At 38.1% G+C, this 15,229-nt stretch overlaps 1 protein-coding gene across 4 annotated transcripts in view; it reads left to right on the forward strand.

Moving 5' to 3' along the window:
* The window catches only part of wdfy3 (WD repeat and FYVE domain containing 3), a 336,513-nt gene that overhangs the window by 307,499 nt on the left and 13,785 nt on the right, over positions 1–15,229 (forward strand). For all 4 annotated transcript variants that reach the window (XM_072253130.1, XM_072253132.1, XM_072253131.1 and 1 more), the window contains 9 exons: positions 664–817; positions 1,733–1,824; positions 2,764–2,976; positions 4,222–4,369; positions 6,532–6,686; positions 9,427–9,585; positions 12,476–12,655; positions 13,079–13,261; positions 14,586–14,688. In XM_072253130.1, coding sequence (XP_072109231.1) covers positions 664–817; positions 1,733–1,824; positions 2,764–2,976; positions 4,222–4,369; positions 6,532–6,686; positions 9,427–9,585; positions 12,476–12,655; positions 13,079–13,261; positions 14,586–14,688 — 1,387 coding nt within the window. The remainder of the gene's footprint in view (positions 1–663; positions 818–1,732; positions 1,825–2,763; positions 2,977–4,221; positions 4,370–6,531; positions 6,687–9,426; positions 9,586–12,475; positions 12,656–13,078; positions 13,262–14,585; positions 14,689–15,229) is intronic.

The following is a 15,229-nucleotide window of genomic DNA, read 5'->3' on the forward strand; positions in this document are numbered from 1 at the left end:
CCAGTATCCTGCCTGGCATCCCATCTGCTCTAAATGTGCAATAAGAAAGAAAAAAAGAATAAGAAACAAAAAAAAATCTATCTGTGACCTACACCTCTCCTCACCGAAGTCTCAGTGAGCCAAAGCTTTGATTTCCCACTTTTAACACTGACCCACTCCTACAGTAGTTGCTCCCACAATGGCCACTCCACTTAAACCCAAGTTCTTTTTATTGGCCTTGCCAAGTGCTTAATTATGCACAATGCAATGTCTCCTTGAGAACTCACTTCTTTAAAACTCCCTCTCCTTCTAGGCAATCCAATGTCTCCTAGGGAACTGTAAAGTGCAGAAAGTGCTGACTGCCTCACCCCGCTTGCTTCTTTTAAACTCTCCCTCCTTCTATGCAACCTGATGTTTCCTCGGGAACTGTGGCACGTAGAATGTGCCGACTGCCCCTCTTGCTTCTTTTAAACTCTTTCCCTCTGCGCGTTCTAATTTCATCTCAGGAACTGTGTTGACAAAATGTTGCAACCAAAAATGCAAAGGTTTGTGGAAGGGATTAATATATATTTATTTTGATGTCATCTTTGGGGAATGCATCTGATTTTTTAAAAAAAATCAAGGAAAGCAACTTCAGAATTCCTGGATTTTTCCATGTTATTTATTTGTGTCTTCTTTTCTCAGGGTGGTCATTTTGATCTAGCTGATCGAATGTTTCATAGTGTACGAGAGGCCTGGTACTCAGCATCCAAACATAATATGGCAGATGTGAAAGAACTGATTCCAGAATTCTTTTACCTTCCAGAGTTTCTCTTGAATTCCAACAACTTTGATCTTGGTATGGCTGTTAAACAGTGCATAAAGAGTTTAGAAACAAATCATTAATTGTATGCTCTTTTAGCTGTCTATCTGAGTAGAATTCCTCATAAGCACTGCAAAATTAATGAATATACTACTTACGAATAATTTTAACACAATAATGAACTAAGATGGCTCACTGAGCAGTTTTGGAAGTCGTCACTGTTGAAATTTAGAAGGACAGGGAGGAGCTAATTTAAGCACAGCGAGGAGCTAATAACCAGATAACCGTAACTTTTCTGTAGTTTGAGTTTATATTCACAGGAAGGAGAGGTCATAATCTAGCAGGAAGGCTAACTGATCTCAGTTATAATTATCATATAGAATTATGCAGCACAGGAATAGGACCTTTATTCTTTTAGTTATTGACAGATACATATTTTGAAGTTTGCAATATAATTAGAAAGCAACATTGATTGAAGAGACTGCAGGGCAACATCTGCTCATGGACAAATTTGTGAGGTTAGTTAGTATCACTAATTTTTTCACAAGATTTTCAACACTCCCTTCACCTGATGTTGCTTGTGATGGGTGCATTTGAGGGCATGTTTAGGCTCCTGTGCAAGCACATTTCATCACAAATCTTTATAGTGCATTATCAGGTTGAGGTTGTCAAATATTAGTTGTATTTCACTTCCATCAGCATAGTCCTGAAGAAATGTATTCCAAAATCTGATCTTTCCAGTGAGATGAGGGTTTTGATGGAGGTTATAGACTTCGTTTCCATCCATATTAGAGATTATCCTAGATTTTGTAAGCTCCTTATAGAGCACTACATCATGGAGTCTTTGAAATGCTTCTTTTTATTGTGCATAAGCATACAGAATTAGTGTAAGATGTTGTTTGCAAATAAAAGATGCCTTTAACTATGCATATTACCATTTTCCACGTCTAGGTTACAAGCAGAATGGTACAAAATTAGGAAATGTGTTATTACCACCCTGGGCAAAAGGAGACCCAAGAGAATTCATCAGAGTTCACCGTCAGGTAACTTATTATTCTTTCATTTTAGTGTCTAGGGCATGCACAGCTTATCACTGAAATCCCAAACAGAAAGTCTGCAGGTGCTGGAAATCCAAGCAACATGCTTAAAATGCTGCAGGAACTCAGGAGGCCAGAAAGAGTATAGTTGATGTTTTGGGCTGAGCCCCTTCATCAGGACTGGAGAAAAAAGATGAGGAGTCAGAGTTAGAAGGTGGGGGGAGGGAGGAAGAACCACAAGGTGACAGGTGACACTGGGTGGGGGGGGGGTGAAGTAAAGAGCTGGGAAGTTGATTTGTGAAAGAGATACATGGTTGGAGAAAGGGGAATCTGATAGGAGAGGATAGGAGGTCATGGAAGAAAGAAAAAGGGGAGGAGCCCCTGAGGGAGGGGATGGGCAAGTAAGGAGATGAGGTGAGAGAGGTAAAGGGAATGGGAAATGGTGGGAGAGATGGAGGGATGGGGAGCATTACTGGAAGCTCAAGAAATCAATGTCATGCCCTCAGGTTGGAGGCTACCCAGACAGAATATAATGTGTTGCTCCTCCAACCTGGGTGTGACCTCATCGCGTCAGCAGAGGAGCCTGTGGGCTGACATGTCGGAATGGCTACGCTCCATTCCCCAGAAAAAGCAAGATCTGCTAGTAGCCACCCATCTTAATTCCACTTCCCACTCCAACTGCGCACTGACGATCTCACCTCAGCTGGTGATGAAACATCTGTAAGATAATTGCCAAGCTCAGCGAACAGCACGACATCAAACACCTCAACTCAAGCTACCAATGTTCACCGCCACTGTAAAATTGTGCCCCTTGATTTACTCGCTGTTCTTCGTACTAATTAAATTTTAAGTTCTTTCGAAGACAGATAGTGATATTTTGAATATGCTGACTTTACCTGACAGTTAGATTTTACACTATAATTTCAAGATATGCTTTCGCTTCAGGCACTGGAATGTGATTATGTCAGTTCACACCTGCATGAGTGGATTGATTTGATCTTTGGATATAAACAACAAGGTGTACCTGCAATAGAAGCAGTCAATGTCTTCCATCACCTATTTTATGAAGGACAGGTTGACATATATAATATTAATGATCCACTGAAAGAAACTGCAACTATTGGGTTCATCAATAATTTTGGACAGATTCCCAAACAGGTAGGCACTGCATATAGTCTGTATTTATTTTTTGTTACATGTGTACTGAATAAATGTGTACAATATATTGGATTTTTATGTTTTAATTGAGAGTATATGGGCTTCCTTTCTTCCTCTGTATATTCTGTCTTAATGAGATGTCTTGAGACTCTATCCCGTTTTAAAGAGATTTTCATTGCATTTTTCTGGTATTAATCTCAAGCAAGATAATTATTATTGATCCTCCCCTTTTGTTTGAAATTTTATGTCTGGACATCACCATATTAGCATATTGGAGATTGGGAGTTGAGCGTAGGCATAAAACTGTCATCAGCACATCATGGTGTTCATTTGTAAGTTTCAAAATACTGAACACTGACTCATCCATACTTTTGGTTATGGTTAGGCCCACCCATTCCACCTTTCAGCCTCCACAAAATTGCTGGAATTTTGCTGCATGTTTCTTAAACCGGTATTATGTTTTGTCCTGCTCATTTTCATGTTTAAATTAACTGTTTTCCTGTCTTCTCGTGTTAACTTTTAAATTTCTCATTCTTGTATTGAAATATTCCTTAGGCTTTGTCTTTCCATTTTTCTGTAACTTTTATTTCCCTCCAAGAGCTCAACTTTCCTCCACTCAAAGTAAACCCAATACCAGAGACAAAAGTGTCTGCAAATGTTGGAATCTGGGGCAATAACAAATCTGCTGGAGGAACTCCGTGAGTCTAGCAACATCTGTGATACTCAGGCGTGGTTTCAACCTGAAACATTGGAAGTTTCTTTCCTCCCTTAGATCCTGCTCCACAGAATAATCTCTAACATCCTTAAAAAGATCATCAGAAAAGTTTAGAAGAAAGAGAGATTAAGTTTGCAATGCACTCATTTGAAGAATAGATTTTGCATTCCATTGAAGCTAATTTGTTATTTTCCACTTATTAAGATAATAGGTGTTGCAATAAAAATCCGGTTGGTTTATTAGCTTATTGATTCCTATTTTAATAAAGAAATATTCAGTGTATTGTATTTAAGGCTGATAAATTCTTTAACTAACTAATATATTAATTTCCATTTTTTCATTATCTGAATACATCATTAGAATCTTCCCAAGTTCTCAACATGGTAGTTACCTCTGCAAATTATCCTTGTTCTTGACATTATCTGACATTTGATAGTGCAAGTTACATAGAGGAGGTAATGTAAAATGAAGTTCATTGAAATTAATTTTTTGTTATATGTCTAATCACCCTTTCTTTTCAATCCTTGCAGTTATTTAAAAAGCCTCATCCACCAAAACGAACACGTAGCCGGATTAATGGAGACAGTTTAGTTGCACCAACCTCCCTAAGCTGTGCCATGGATAAGGTCTTTTTTCATCATTTGGATAACCTTAAACCATCTTTGACACCTGTTAAAGGTACCAGTCATTACTACTAAGTCAAAGTTAGTGAGAATTTTTAGTTAAGAATAGTCAGTAAAATATTTATGTTTGAAAGAGTTTCTAGCTTAAATAATTTGAAAATGACCACTGATAAAACATAATTCACATTTCCCTTTATTACACGCTTTAACATGTGAAGATCTAGCCAATGCTGTGTTTCCCTTACAATGTTTTACTTATTACTTCAATATTTTTTATCAAAAATATTTCATGTCCAGCATAATCCTAGCAAATGTTTTGTTAATTGTGATTGTTTGGCCGCTGTATTGGTGTCATATTTTTCTTTATTCTGCAATAACTAAGTAAGATTGTGCATGATAAAATCTTGATTTAAAGCAAACTAAATCCTGATACTCATAGGGATTTGAATGTCAGCATGTGGAGACTTCTTACCAATCGGTCTATGTTCAGAAACTGTTAATCAACCCTCATCCTGCTTCTTGCTACAATCAAAAAGAACTGCAGTGGAATGAGATCCATTAAGTCAAATTTTAAGACTGCTCTTAAATATTATTTATGATAGTGAAACAGTAATGACAAAAAAAAACAGGAAATCTTTCCTTTGGTATAAGTATAAAATATGTTTATAACTTTTTTTGCATTTTGCTTCGCATTTTGCTTCGCATTTTGCTTCAAAACCTCCACAATCATCCCTGTAGCAAAGAAATCAGTTCTAGCCTGTCTGAATGATTACCATCCCATTGCCCTGACCCCCATTGTGATGAAATGTTTTGAACGGCTTGTCAAGCCTCATATCACAGCCAGCCTCCCCTCATCGCTGGATCCTCTACAGTTTGCTTATCGTCCAAATCGCTCTACAGAGGACACAATATCCACCACACTGCACAGAGTTCTCTCTCACTTGGACAACAAAGGCACTTATGCCAGAATCCTGTACATTGATTTCAGTTCAACATTCAATACCATCATCCCGCAGAGACGAGTGGAGAAACTGTCGCTGCTTGGCCTTAGCACTGCCATGTGTCGCTGGATTCTGGATTCCTTGACAGAGAGACCACTGTCAGTCCGTGTTGGCAGGAACATCTCTGACTCCATCACACTGAGCACTGGATCCCCACAAGGCTGTGTGCTTAGCCCATTGCTGTTTACACTGCTAACACATGACTGTGCAGCCAGATTCAAGGAGAACCTGATCATTAAATTTGCAGATGATACCACAGTGGTGGGGCTCATCAGCAAAAATGATGAAATTATGTACAGGGAGGAGGTCAAACACCTAGAGAGCTGGTGCAGGGATAACAACTTGATGCTTAATGTCACCAAAACCAAGGAGATGATTGTCGGTTTCAGACGGTCTCAGCCTGAGCACACACCCCTCAGCATCAGCGACTCCACAGTGGAGAGAGTGGAAAACATCAAGTTCCTTGGGGTGCAGATCTCGGACAATCTCACCTTGTCCAGGAACACCACTGGGATTGTGAAACGGGCCCAGCAGAGATTGCACTTTCTGAGGAAGCTTAAACAAGCATCACTCCCCACTAACATCTTAACTACATTCTACAGAGGCGTGGTTGAGAGTGTGCTGACCTTTTGCATCACAACCTGGTACTCCAGCTGCAATGCTGTCAACAAAAAAGCCTTGCAGAGGGTGGTTAGGGGAGCAGAGAAGGTTATTGGGGTCTCCCTACCTTCTGTCCAAGACCTCTTTCAGAGTCGATGCCTCCAGAAGACACGGTACATCATTAAAGACCCCTCACACCCTCTCCATGAACTGTTTGTTCTTCTGCCATCAGGCAAACATTACAGGAGCATCAAAACTAAAACCACAAGGCTACTAAACAGCTTCCTCCCACAGGCTGTCAGACTGCTAAATAGCTGCTCCACCTGACTCTGCTTTGAACACTTTTAACTTGCACTGGGCACTTATAATTGATTTTAACTGACATGTGGCTGTTGTGTTTTACTATTTATTGTTATGTTTATTATTTAGTGTTGCTTTTGTTATGTTATGATTACACTGCCCCTGAGAAACGCTGTCTCATTCTGCCCTGCAGAGCTGATGTATGGTTAGAATGACAATAAAGTTTTTTGAATCTTGAATTAATTCCTACACTGGTCTACATAAGTGTACATGGCTGACATTATTTAAACAGATTCTTTTTTCTCTCTCTCTGCAGAACTCAAGGAACCAGTGGGACAGATAATTTTCACAGACAAAGGCGTTCTAGCAGTAGAACAAAACAAAGTCCTGATTCCTCCATTTTGGAACAAAACATTTGCATGGGGATATGCAGATCTTAGCTGCAGGGTTGCAAATTATGAATCTGATAAGGTATGTGACAAGAGCTTTATTAAATATGACGTCTCACCACAGAGAAAAACAGGTTGTCATCTAAAGCCTTCCACATTAGCACATTATTATTTTCTAAGATCTTGGATCAGGCAGTATCTGTGGAAAGAGAAACAGTTAACATTTCAGCCTGAAAAACACTAATTCTGAGTGTTCTGTTACTCATTCCACAGATGCCAGCTGATTTGATGAGAATTTTCAACATTTTCTGGCTTTATTTCAGTTTCCAGCAAATGTAGTTTTCTTTTGTCTTTCACTCTAATGCTTAATTTCCTTGCTGCTATTTTTTTAAATATCAAAATTGACTGTGGCAGTAATTCAAGAATTCCTTGATTTTATTTTCATCCTATCCGGCACATGATTATTGACGTTTTATCTCAAAATACGTTTTATCTTTAAAGTACATTTCTTATAGCAAATATCATCTTTGAACTTGGACACTATAACTATAAAGCAGAAGTGTGAAATAGTGTTAATATTACTTACGGACAGCAAAAGTATCAGACAGTGTAAAGGAAAATGTTGGCATTGGATGCGGGTTTTTAAAAGTCTCCAACAAGCCCTTTTCAAACATGTTGATATCTCACAATAAGATGTCTGTCCATCATAGGAGTTGGAAATCAGGAAGTTAAAATAACTATGTGCTGACGTTAGAAAACTGAAAGGATGTCTTGGGTGCACATCTTATTACTGCCAGAGTGATGCAGGAAAGATCTCTAAGTTCCATGATTGCATTTTCGTCCTGCTTATCTTGTATGTTCTAATATTGATATAAAATTGACAACAGTCTTGTGTTTTCCTCAGCTGATTATTCCCTTGAGCATTAGGAATGAGGCACATATCTGTGTTCATCCCATTTTCTCAAATTTTTATCCACATCTATTCCCTTCCTAGAACCACAGTAGCTTTTCTCTTGACCTCACCTTCAAGACCACTGGTTGGTATTTATCAAGCCATTTTCTTCCATTTCTTGCCCCCTCCAGCAAGACGCCATCATCATGTAAATGTTTTTTTTCTTTTTTTTCAGTTCCTTAAAGGAACTGATCCCTCTGCAGACATCCCACCTCTCCCGGAAGATCCGGGAGTCTCCCGCATATCAATAGTGGCTCCCTGACACCCGGTAATTATATACAATATCCCAGAAATAGATTTTTTTGAGAGGGAGAGCGAGCATCCTGATTGGTCTCTCTTCATGTTAAGAGTGGTCCCCAACCACCGGGCCGTGAGGAAACAATATGATTTGGGGATTTGAAATGATATGAGTTATTTGCACCCTTCCTCATTCCCTGTCACGCACTGTTGAATTTGAACGCACGTGAGGTCATTACGCACATGTCATCCATGTCAGCGCGGGGAAAAAGATCAGCTCCTCGAGCTTGTAAGTGACGGCGGGCTGAAAAGTATGTTTGACATAACATCTCTGCCGGCACTCCGGATCAAAGTCAAGGCTAAATATCCTGAGATAGCCATGAAAGCACTGAAAATGTTGCTTCCATTTTCAACATCATATCGCTGCGAAGCGGAGTTTTCTGCAATGAATGCAACGAAAACTAAATTGCGGAATAGTCTGGACATAAGGAACCCCCTTCGAGTATCGCTGTCTCCAATCACCCCTCAATGGGACCTTCTTGTTGCAGGAAAACAAGCCCAGGGTTCCCACTGACTCAACGATACTGGTGTGTTGCAATGATTTTATATGTGTTGCAATGATTTTATATGTTCATATGGGGAAAATATGCGCTGTGTGTTTAATATCTAAACATTACTTAAAATGTTATGATGCTATTGACTTATTACCTATATTCTGGTTGTGATTAACCACCCCCGACCCCCGGTCGACCAGTCCGCAAGAATATTGTCAATATTAAACCGGTCTGCGGTGCAAAAAACGATTGCGGACCCCTGCTAAGTAGACTTATCAGTTTTCTCTGTGGGCGGGCTTTACAGTCGACCTCAAAAATAATAATGTTGCTCGCTGCACTGTTTGCAACAGTGACTTTTCTATTGCCCATGGTGGGTTAAAATGTAAAAGACATGTTGAGGTGAGTTTAACAGGTGTGATTCGTTCATTAGCATAGCTAATGTTATTTAAACTAGCTGGCTGGCTGCTAAGGAGCTACGCTATTGATGTCCTACGTGATGCAAACTCCCTGCAGACTTGCTTAAAGTTGTAATAGAATAAACATGATAATATAATATAATATAATATAAGCACATATTTTAATGTCACATTTGCTGCATATACCCAACTTGGTTTACAGATTAGACAAAATCACTGAACAAAGTATTACATACACCCTTGGAGGTCGGGGGCGAGGTGGTGCTACCTCCCTGAAATGAGTTTTTGCAGGGTGGAATGTCTGCCTCTGTCATTCTCAGGTTGACCTGAAACCTCCTAAAACCCATGCACCAAAACAATCTTCTATACATAAGCCTAAGGCAACATTTGCCCTTCTGTATACTTCAGTTCCTTCAGTTCCACAAATCAGGCCCCAAAACATTCACAATTGAAACATCAATCCATGTCTTTATATATTCTGAACCAGGTGGATTACTTTTGGTGGGTGACAAAGGCTGTCACCAGTTTTTGTATTTAATGATACTAAAGTTGGAGTATTAATATGTGAAGAATTAGATTTGTATAATTTACTTTAGATTTCCTTTCATGTTTAAAATAATGGAGTGGTTTTCACCTGTTGTGCAATTTGTTTCTTTTTCTTAGGCGCTGATAGTGTATGAAGGTTTAAGTGAATGGGGACAGATTCTCTGTGCCATTTGCCCAAATCCCAAATTAGTTGTCACTGGAGGAACAAGTACTGCAATCTGTGTTTGGGAAATGGGTACCTCTAAGGAAAAAGCTAAGACTCTGACTCTTAAGCAGGTATGTTTGAACTTAAAAACAAAAGTAAAAGTATCTGTCAGTTAGTGAAAGATGAAACAAACTTACGTATGAAGCATTAATTTAGACCCTGTTCCAAAAGGCAGATTTCTAACAATACAGCTGTTTTTAAGTATTGCACATGGGAATGTTAGACTTTGGGATGGGATTTCACCCATAACTTCTAACTTAAAAGTGACACTACAGAGATGCTTCAGCTGCCTTTGTTTGGGGAGATTCTAAGTATGTCTTATTTCAAGCCTTAGGTGGAGTTATGCAGAGCAAGATTTCCTTCCCAATGAAGTCTCAGTAATTCGATTGGTATTCATTATCACTTCATCATCGTTCTGTTATTTTATCAACGTGCACTCTGTATTACCATTCCTCAGTGGAAACTGAAGAAAGATCAGTCTTTCAGTGGTTTTAAGAATCCAGCAGGTAGTGAATATTGTGGTGACACAGGAGATGAAGAATTCTGTATGCAGAGTTCCATGCAACATCTCTGAACAGCAATATATTTTTAAAAGAACTCAAATGAAGTTCTAATTGGTAGCTATTCATAGCTTAACTATTTAGACATTATATGATTTTAAAATTATGGCTATTTCATTTCTCTGTGATTTTAATTATTTAAGTTTTGGTACATTTCTGAAAGACAGGTTAAAGATATTTCCAGCTTTTCAATCACCACTGGCATTGCACTGAGAAGCCAAAGCCATCTTGCCTTCAGAACAGGAAATAATAGAAACCAGAGCATAATTGCATCAGTCTTTCAGGAATAATTCAGTCCTTGTGTTATTATTTATTTATAATTTCAGCATGTCATCATCAGACTGTAGCAAAGAAACAGTTGTTCAGAACATTGCATTCCTTACAGCGTAGGCTGAGATCATTGGATGCTCATTTGAGGGCTAAGGTACAAAACTACTGCCACAGCTGTGGAGGAATTGTGAACATGGAGAATATTATTATTGTCCGACTGTTACACAAGAATATTTGAATTATAAATTTGAGTGTAAGAAACTTGTGGGAATATTTAATGTATGAAATTCTTATAGAATGAATTGATCTCAAGAAATTAAAAAACAATGAAAATCTAAATGTAAATAGGTGACAGAATGGGTCAGGGTAGACATCTGTAATTTGGTGCTTGTTAGGTCATATTTTTCATTAATAAACTCTTCTCGAGCTTCCAGCTGAGTACAGGTATCGATTTTAACTCTGCTACCTTCATCAGGGATGATGCCTAAGCATGTCTATTCCGGTGGTATTTATACCCCCGCCGTCTGGCCCTCCTGATTAGTTAGTCTTCATCCAATGAGGTTTCCCCTGTCCCACCTTGTTTACAATCAAATTCCAGTTCTTTCTTAGAGTGAGACCTTCGTCTTTGTTAATATTCTTTTCCTCTAGTTTTATTTCAATGGCTTTCTTAACTAGGTGGTCCCAAAAGCCATTTGCACAGCACAGTAGTTTTGTGCCATCAAAGTCAATCCTATAGCCATTACGAATGCAGTGTTCTGCTACTGCTGATTTTTCCAGGTAACCAAAACGGATACACTTCCTGTGCTGTTTGATACGTGTTTCCACCATACATCCTCTCTGGCCAATATATGTTGCTGCACATTTACAGAGAATCCTGTAAGTGCCATCCTGAATCCCAGGTCATCTTTGACCTGCATAAGCTGTGAGCTTCCTTACGGGTTTGGGGATAGTACTAATCTGGTATTTCTTCAGGATCTAGGCAATCCTTCCAGAAACTGTGGAAATATGGGGAAAACAGACAAGTTCCTCCTCGTTGTTGGGTTTCCTGGTTTTTCCATCAGCCCTTTTAGGGCCCAATTGATTTCCTTCATCTTTTAGCCATTCGGTAGGAATGTCATCCGTAATCATCTTGTTTCCTCGTGGAGACTGTCTGGGTCCGAAATAGTTTTTGCACAGTTAATCAAAGTAGAAAGAACTGCTCTATGATGGGAGTTGTGAGGGTGGCTGTTGTTGTTGAGGTATAAGACAGTGAAAGTGGGTTTCTGATAGATGTCATGTTCGAGGCTACCGTTTGGTTTCTGTCATATTAGCATATCCATGAGCGCGAGGAAACGATTCTTCTCCATCTCCATTGTAAATTGAGGGTTGGGATGTATGCTGTTCAGATGGTCATGGAACTGTTGATGTCGATGTTTGTACCCGGCTGGAAGCCCAAGAAGAGTTTATTCATTGTATATGCCAGGAAAGCACTAGATTCTAGTTCATATTTTTTCATTATTATAGTTCTATTTTGCTTTATAAAGTTCCATCAGAAAGTCCTGTTAAAACTATAGTGGAAATTGTCTATACAGTTTTGCTGTATATATTCCTTGTAGTAATGGTGTCATGGTGCTTTATTCTTAGAAATGTGTTTACATTTTTATTTTCTGTAGTCTGTGAACATAAGAATTTATTGTGAGGAAAATAGTCAATAAAAATATAATGCTGGTGTTATATATTTAATATGACAAAAGGTGGAGTTTATCTTTCATGTAGTACTATTAGAATTTATGGTGGGAAAATATGACAAAAATAAAAAGTATGACATTAGAAATAACAGGGCTTCCAAGTATATAATTCTTAATATATTATGAGCAGTTAATTTCTGCATCTTCCACTACCTATTTTAAAAAGTAAATGGGTTTAGTTGTATGTAAGTGGCAGTATTTCAAACAGTCTGAACTATTTGACCATACTTTATAATAATCTGTAAATAGACTTCAAGTATACTGAGTTTTTACAGAACTTTCTGGGATTTTTTTGTTTATATTTAGTCCGTCTGCAATATTTCATATTGTGAGCCTTGGTTAACAGTTAAATAGCTTCAAGTTCTAATAGTATGTAAAACCATAAATATGTTATTTTATTGTAGGCACTCCATGGGCACACTGATGCAGTCACTTGTTTAACTGCTTCATCAGCCTATCACATAATAGTGAGTGGATCACGAGATCGAACATGTATTATTTGGGATTTGAATAAACTATCTTTTGTCACCCAGCTGCGAGGTCACAGGGCACCAGTGTCTGCTTTGTGTATTAATGAATTAACGGTAAGCATTGGAATGTTATCCAATTTTTTTTAATGCTGTTAATAATGCTAGGTACTCAGCAGCTTAAAATTAAATTTTAGCAATGAAAAGGGCAAGCTAAATCAATAAAAACACATTTAGTTAAAGTGCATGAGGAGCTGTATCTTGGATTCTATGTACTTGCTGCTATGGCTGTGATTGGCATGTATTGTTAAAGGATTTCCTGAGTTTCCTGAGACTTGGTTACTTTTACGTAAAGTTGTAATGATTCGCTCTCAGGATATGATAGTCAATGTTTATTGTTTATCCCTCAAAATCCTGGAGTAGGTGAATTAATAAAAGGATACCATTATATGTTTGGTGATCTGCTATGAAAGTAAAACAATTGTAATCTGTGTTTTCATTTTTAGTTAAGTCATTCTGATTTTACTTAATTTTAAACAGGGAGACATTGTTTCTTGTGCTGGTACTTATATTCAAGTATGGAACATCAATGGAAATCCAGTGGTGAATGTGAATACATTTACAGGACGCAGCCAACAAATTTGGTGTTGCTGTGTATCCGAGATGAATGAGTGGGACACACAGAACGTAATAGTCACAGGACATTCAGATGGTGTGGTCAGGGTATGTATTCTGATGTGTTTCAAAACAAGAGCTTTTATTTCCCTCTGAGTTGGAGGCAACCTGGGTATCTTTTATGTCTGTCTACTATAGTCAGGACTTGGGTAGTCTGGCGTTTGGAATTACCTTTCTCCCACATTTGCAAAGGCAGTTTATTGTTGCTTTACCCATGTGTATGTGTCTTTGTGATTTTCTTTTATTCATTTTCTCACTGTACCTCTCTGCCAGCTTTCAAAGCTTTCATTGCATTTTCATCCTTTGCTACAGTTCCTCTAATTCTTTCTCTCCCCCCAGTTCCCTTCTAGGAAAAGCATTGTCAGCAAGCTTTACCCTTCAAGCTCTAGCCAGAGATGTTCTTGACTCTACTTATTTTTTGTGCACTACCTTTTAATGGAGTAAAGGTCATGTGCAGCTGTTGCTGTCAGATGGGGAAAACTGCAAATACTGGGAAGTTGAAATATAATGAAAAGATATTGCATACACCCAGAAGGTTAGGTAACACCAGAGGAAGAGAAACCCAGTTACTGTTTCAGGTTGAAAACCATTTGTCAGAATGCAGCAGAAATTCTGACAAAGGGCCGTTAGTCTCTGAAATTTACCTCTTTTATCACAATTGCTGCTTAACCCGCTAAGTGTTTCAAATTGTTTTCTTTTGTATGCAGCTATTCAGAGTTATTTATAATGAATGTCCCAAGGATAAAATTTCATTTCAAATGAAATGCAAGTTGTAGAATTCCAGTAATTTTGATGTTGAGACATATTATTTGACTAAATTACCTAGTCCAAATTCATCATTGGTTTCTTCCGATGCCCCAGTTTCCTCACGAATTCTAAGGATGTACAGATAAGGAGGTGAATTGATTACATGGGTGTAACTCTAAATAAATAAAAAATAAAGTTCATTGTGACATTACTGCAATCACATTCTCTTTCTCTTTCTCTTCTCCCCCTTGGCCCCCTCACTCCCCCTCATTCCTCCCTCTCTCCCTCTCTACCCCCCCCCCCACCGTTTTCTACAATGATTCTATTTTAATAGACTGCTTTGGAAAAAGAATTGTCTAACCATATACTGTATGCTCTTTTAGTGCTAGAAAGTTTGCTTGTTACTGATTTACAAGCTGTCAAACAATTTCATGTCTTCATGTGCACTTGTTAATCTACTCTATAACCTTTTGAATAGAGCTGCTACAGTACATCTTCCCTTAACTACATCTGTTGCAATAAATGTGCCAGTTTTTAATATAGTGATCTTAATACATTGTTTACTATTGTTTTGATTTATATCTATTAATATTTAATCAATTAAATATTATTAATATTTTTTCAGTTTTGGAGAATGGAGTTTCTGCAGGTTCCAGAAACTCCAGTCCCTGAGGAGACTAGCAAACTTGCAGAAAATATGCAGGAACCTTCAGAAGATGCGCAAATAGGTGAGAGGTCAAAATGATTTTCATCCTTCATGTTATAAATTATGAATAACTATGAAAAGATAAACATGACAGCAATAATTTCCTTTATATCATACTTCTAACTTTTCTAACTTAACAGAAATATCTTTAAAGTGCTTTACAAGAAACTGATGCCAAGTCATATAGGGAAATATTGGTGCAGGTAACCAAAGGTTTGCTCGGATATGTGGGTTTAAACCAGCGGACTCAGGGTAATGAGGTTTCAAGAGGAAATTTCAGACTGTAGGAACTCTTGACTGCTCAAGGCACAGCTACTTGTAAAAGAAATTTAAGTTTGGAGTTTCTCAAGAGTTTAGATTTGGAAAATGGAAGTAGCTCAGAGATATAGGGCAGGTGGTGATATCAGATATTTGTAGGGATTGGAAAATAAGAATCTGAATTTTAAAATTGTCCTTTTACTTAACTATTACACAAGGAAGGAGGATGCACTAAGTGAAATAATGCAATTAGAACATGGACAAGGGACTTTGGATGACATTGCACTTATAGAAAATAAAGAAGG

Source organism: Mobula birostris, chromosome 3 (assembly GCF_030028105.1).
Source record: "Mobula birostris isolate sMobBir1 chromosome 3, sMobBir1.hap1, whole genome shotgun sequence".
NCBI classification, from domain to species: domain Eukaryota; kingdom Metazoa; phylum Chordata; class Chondrichthyes; order Myliobatiformes; family Myliobatidae; genus Mobula; species Mobula birostris.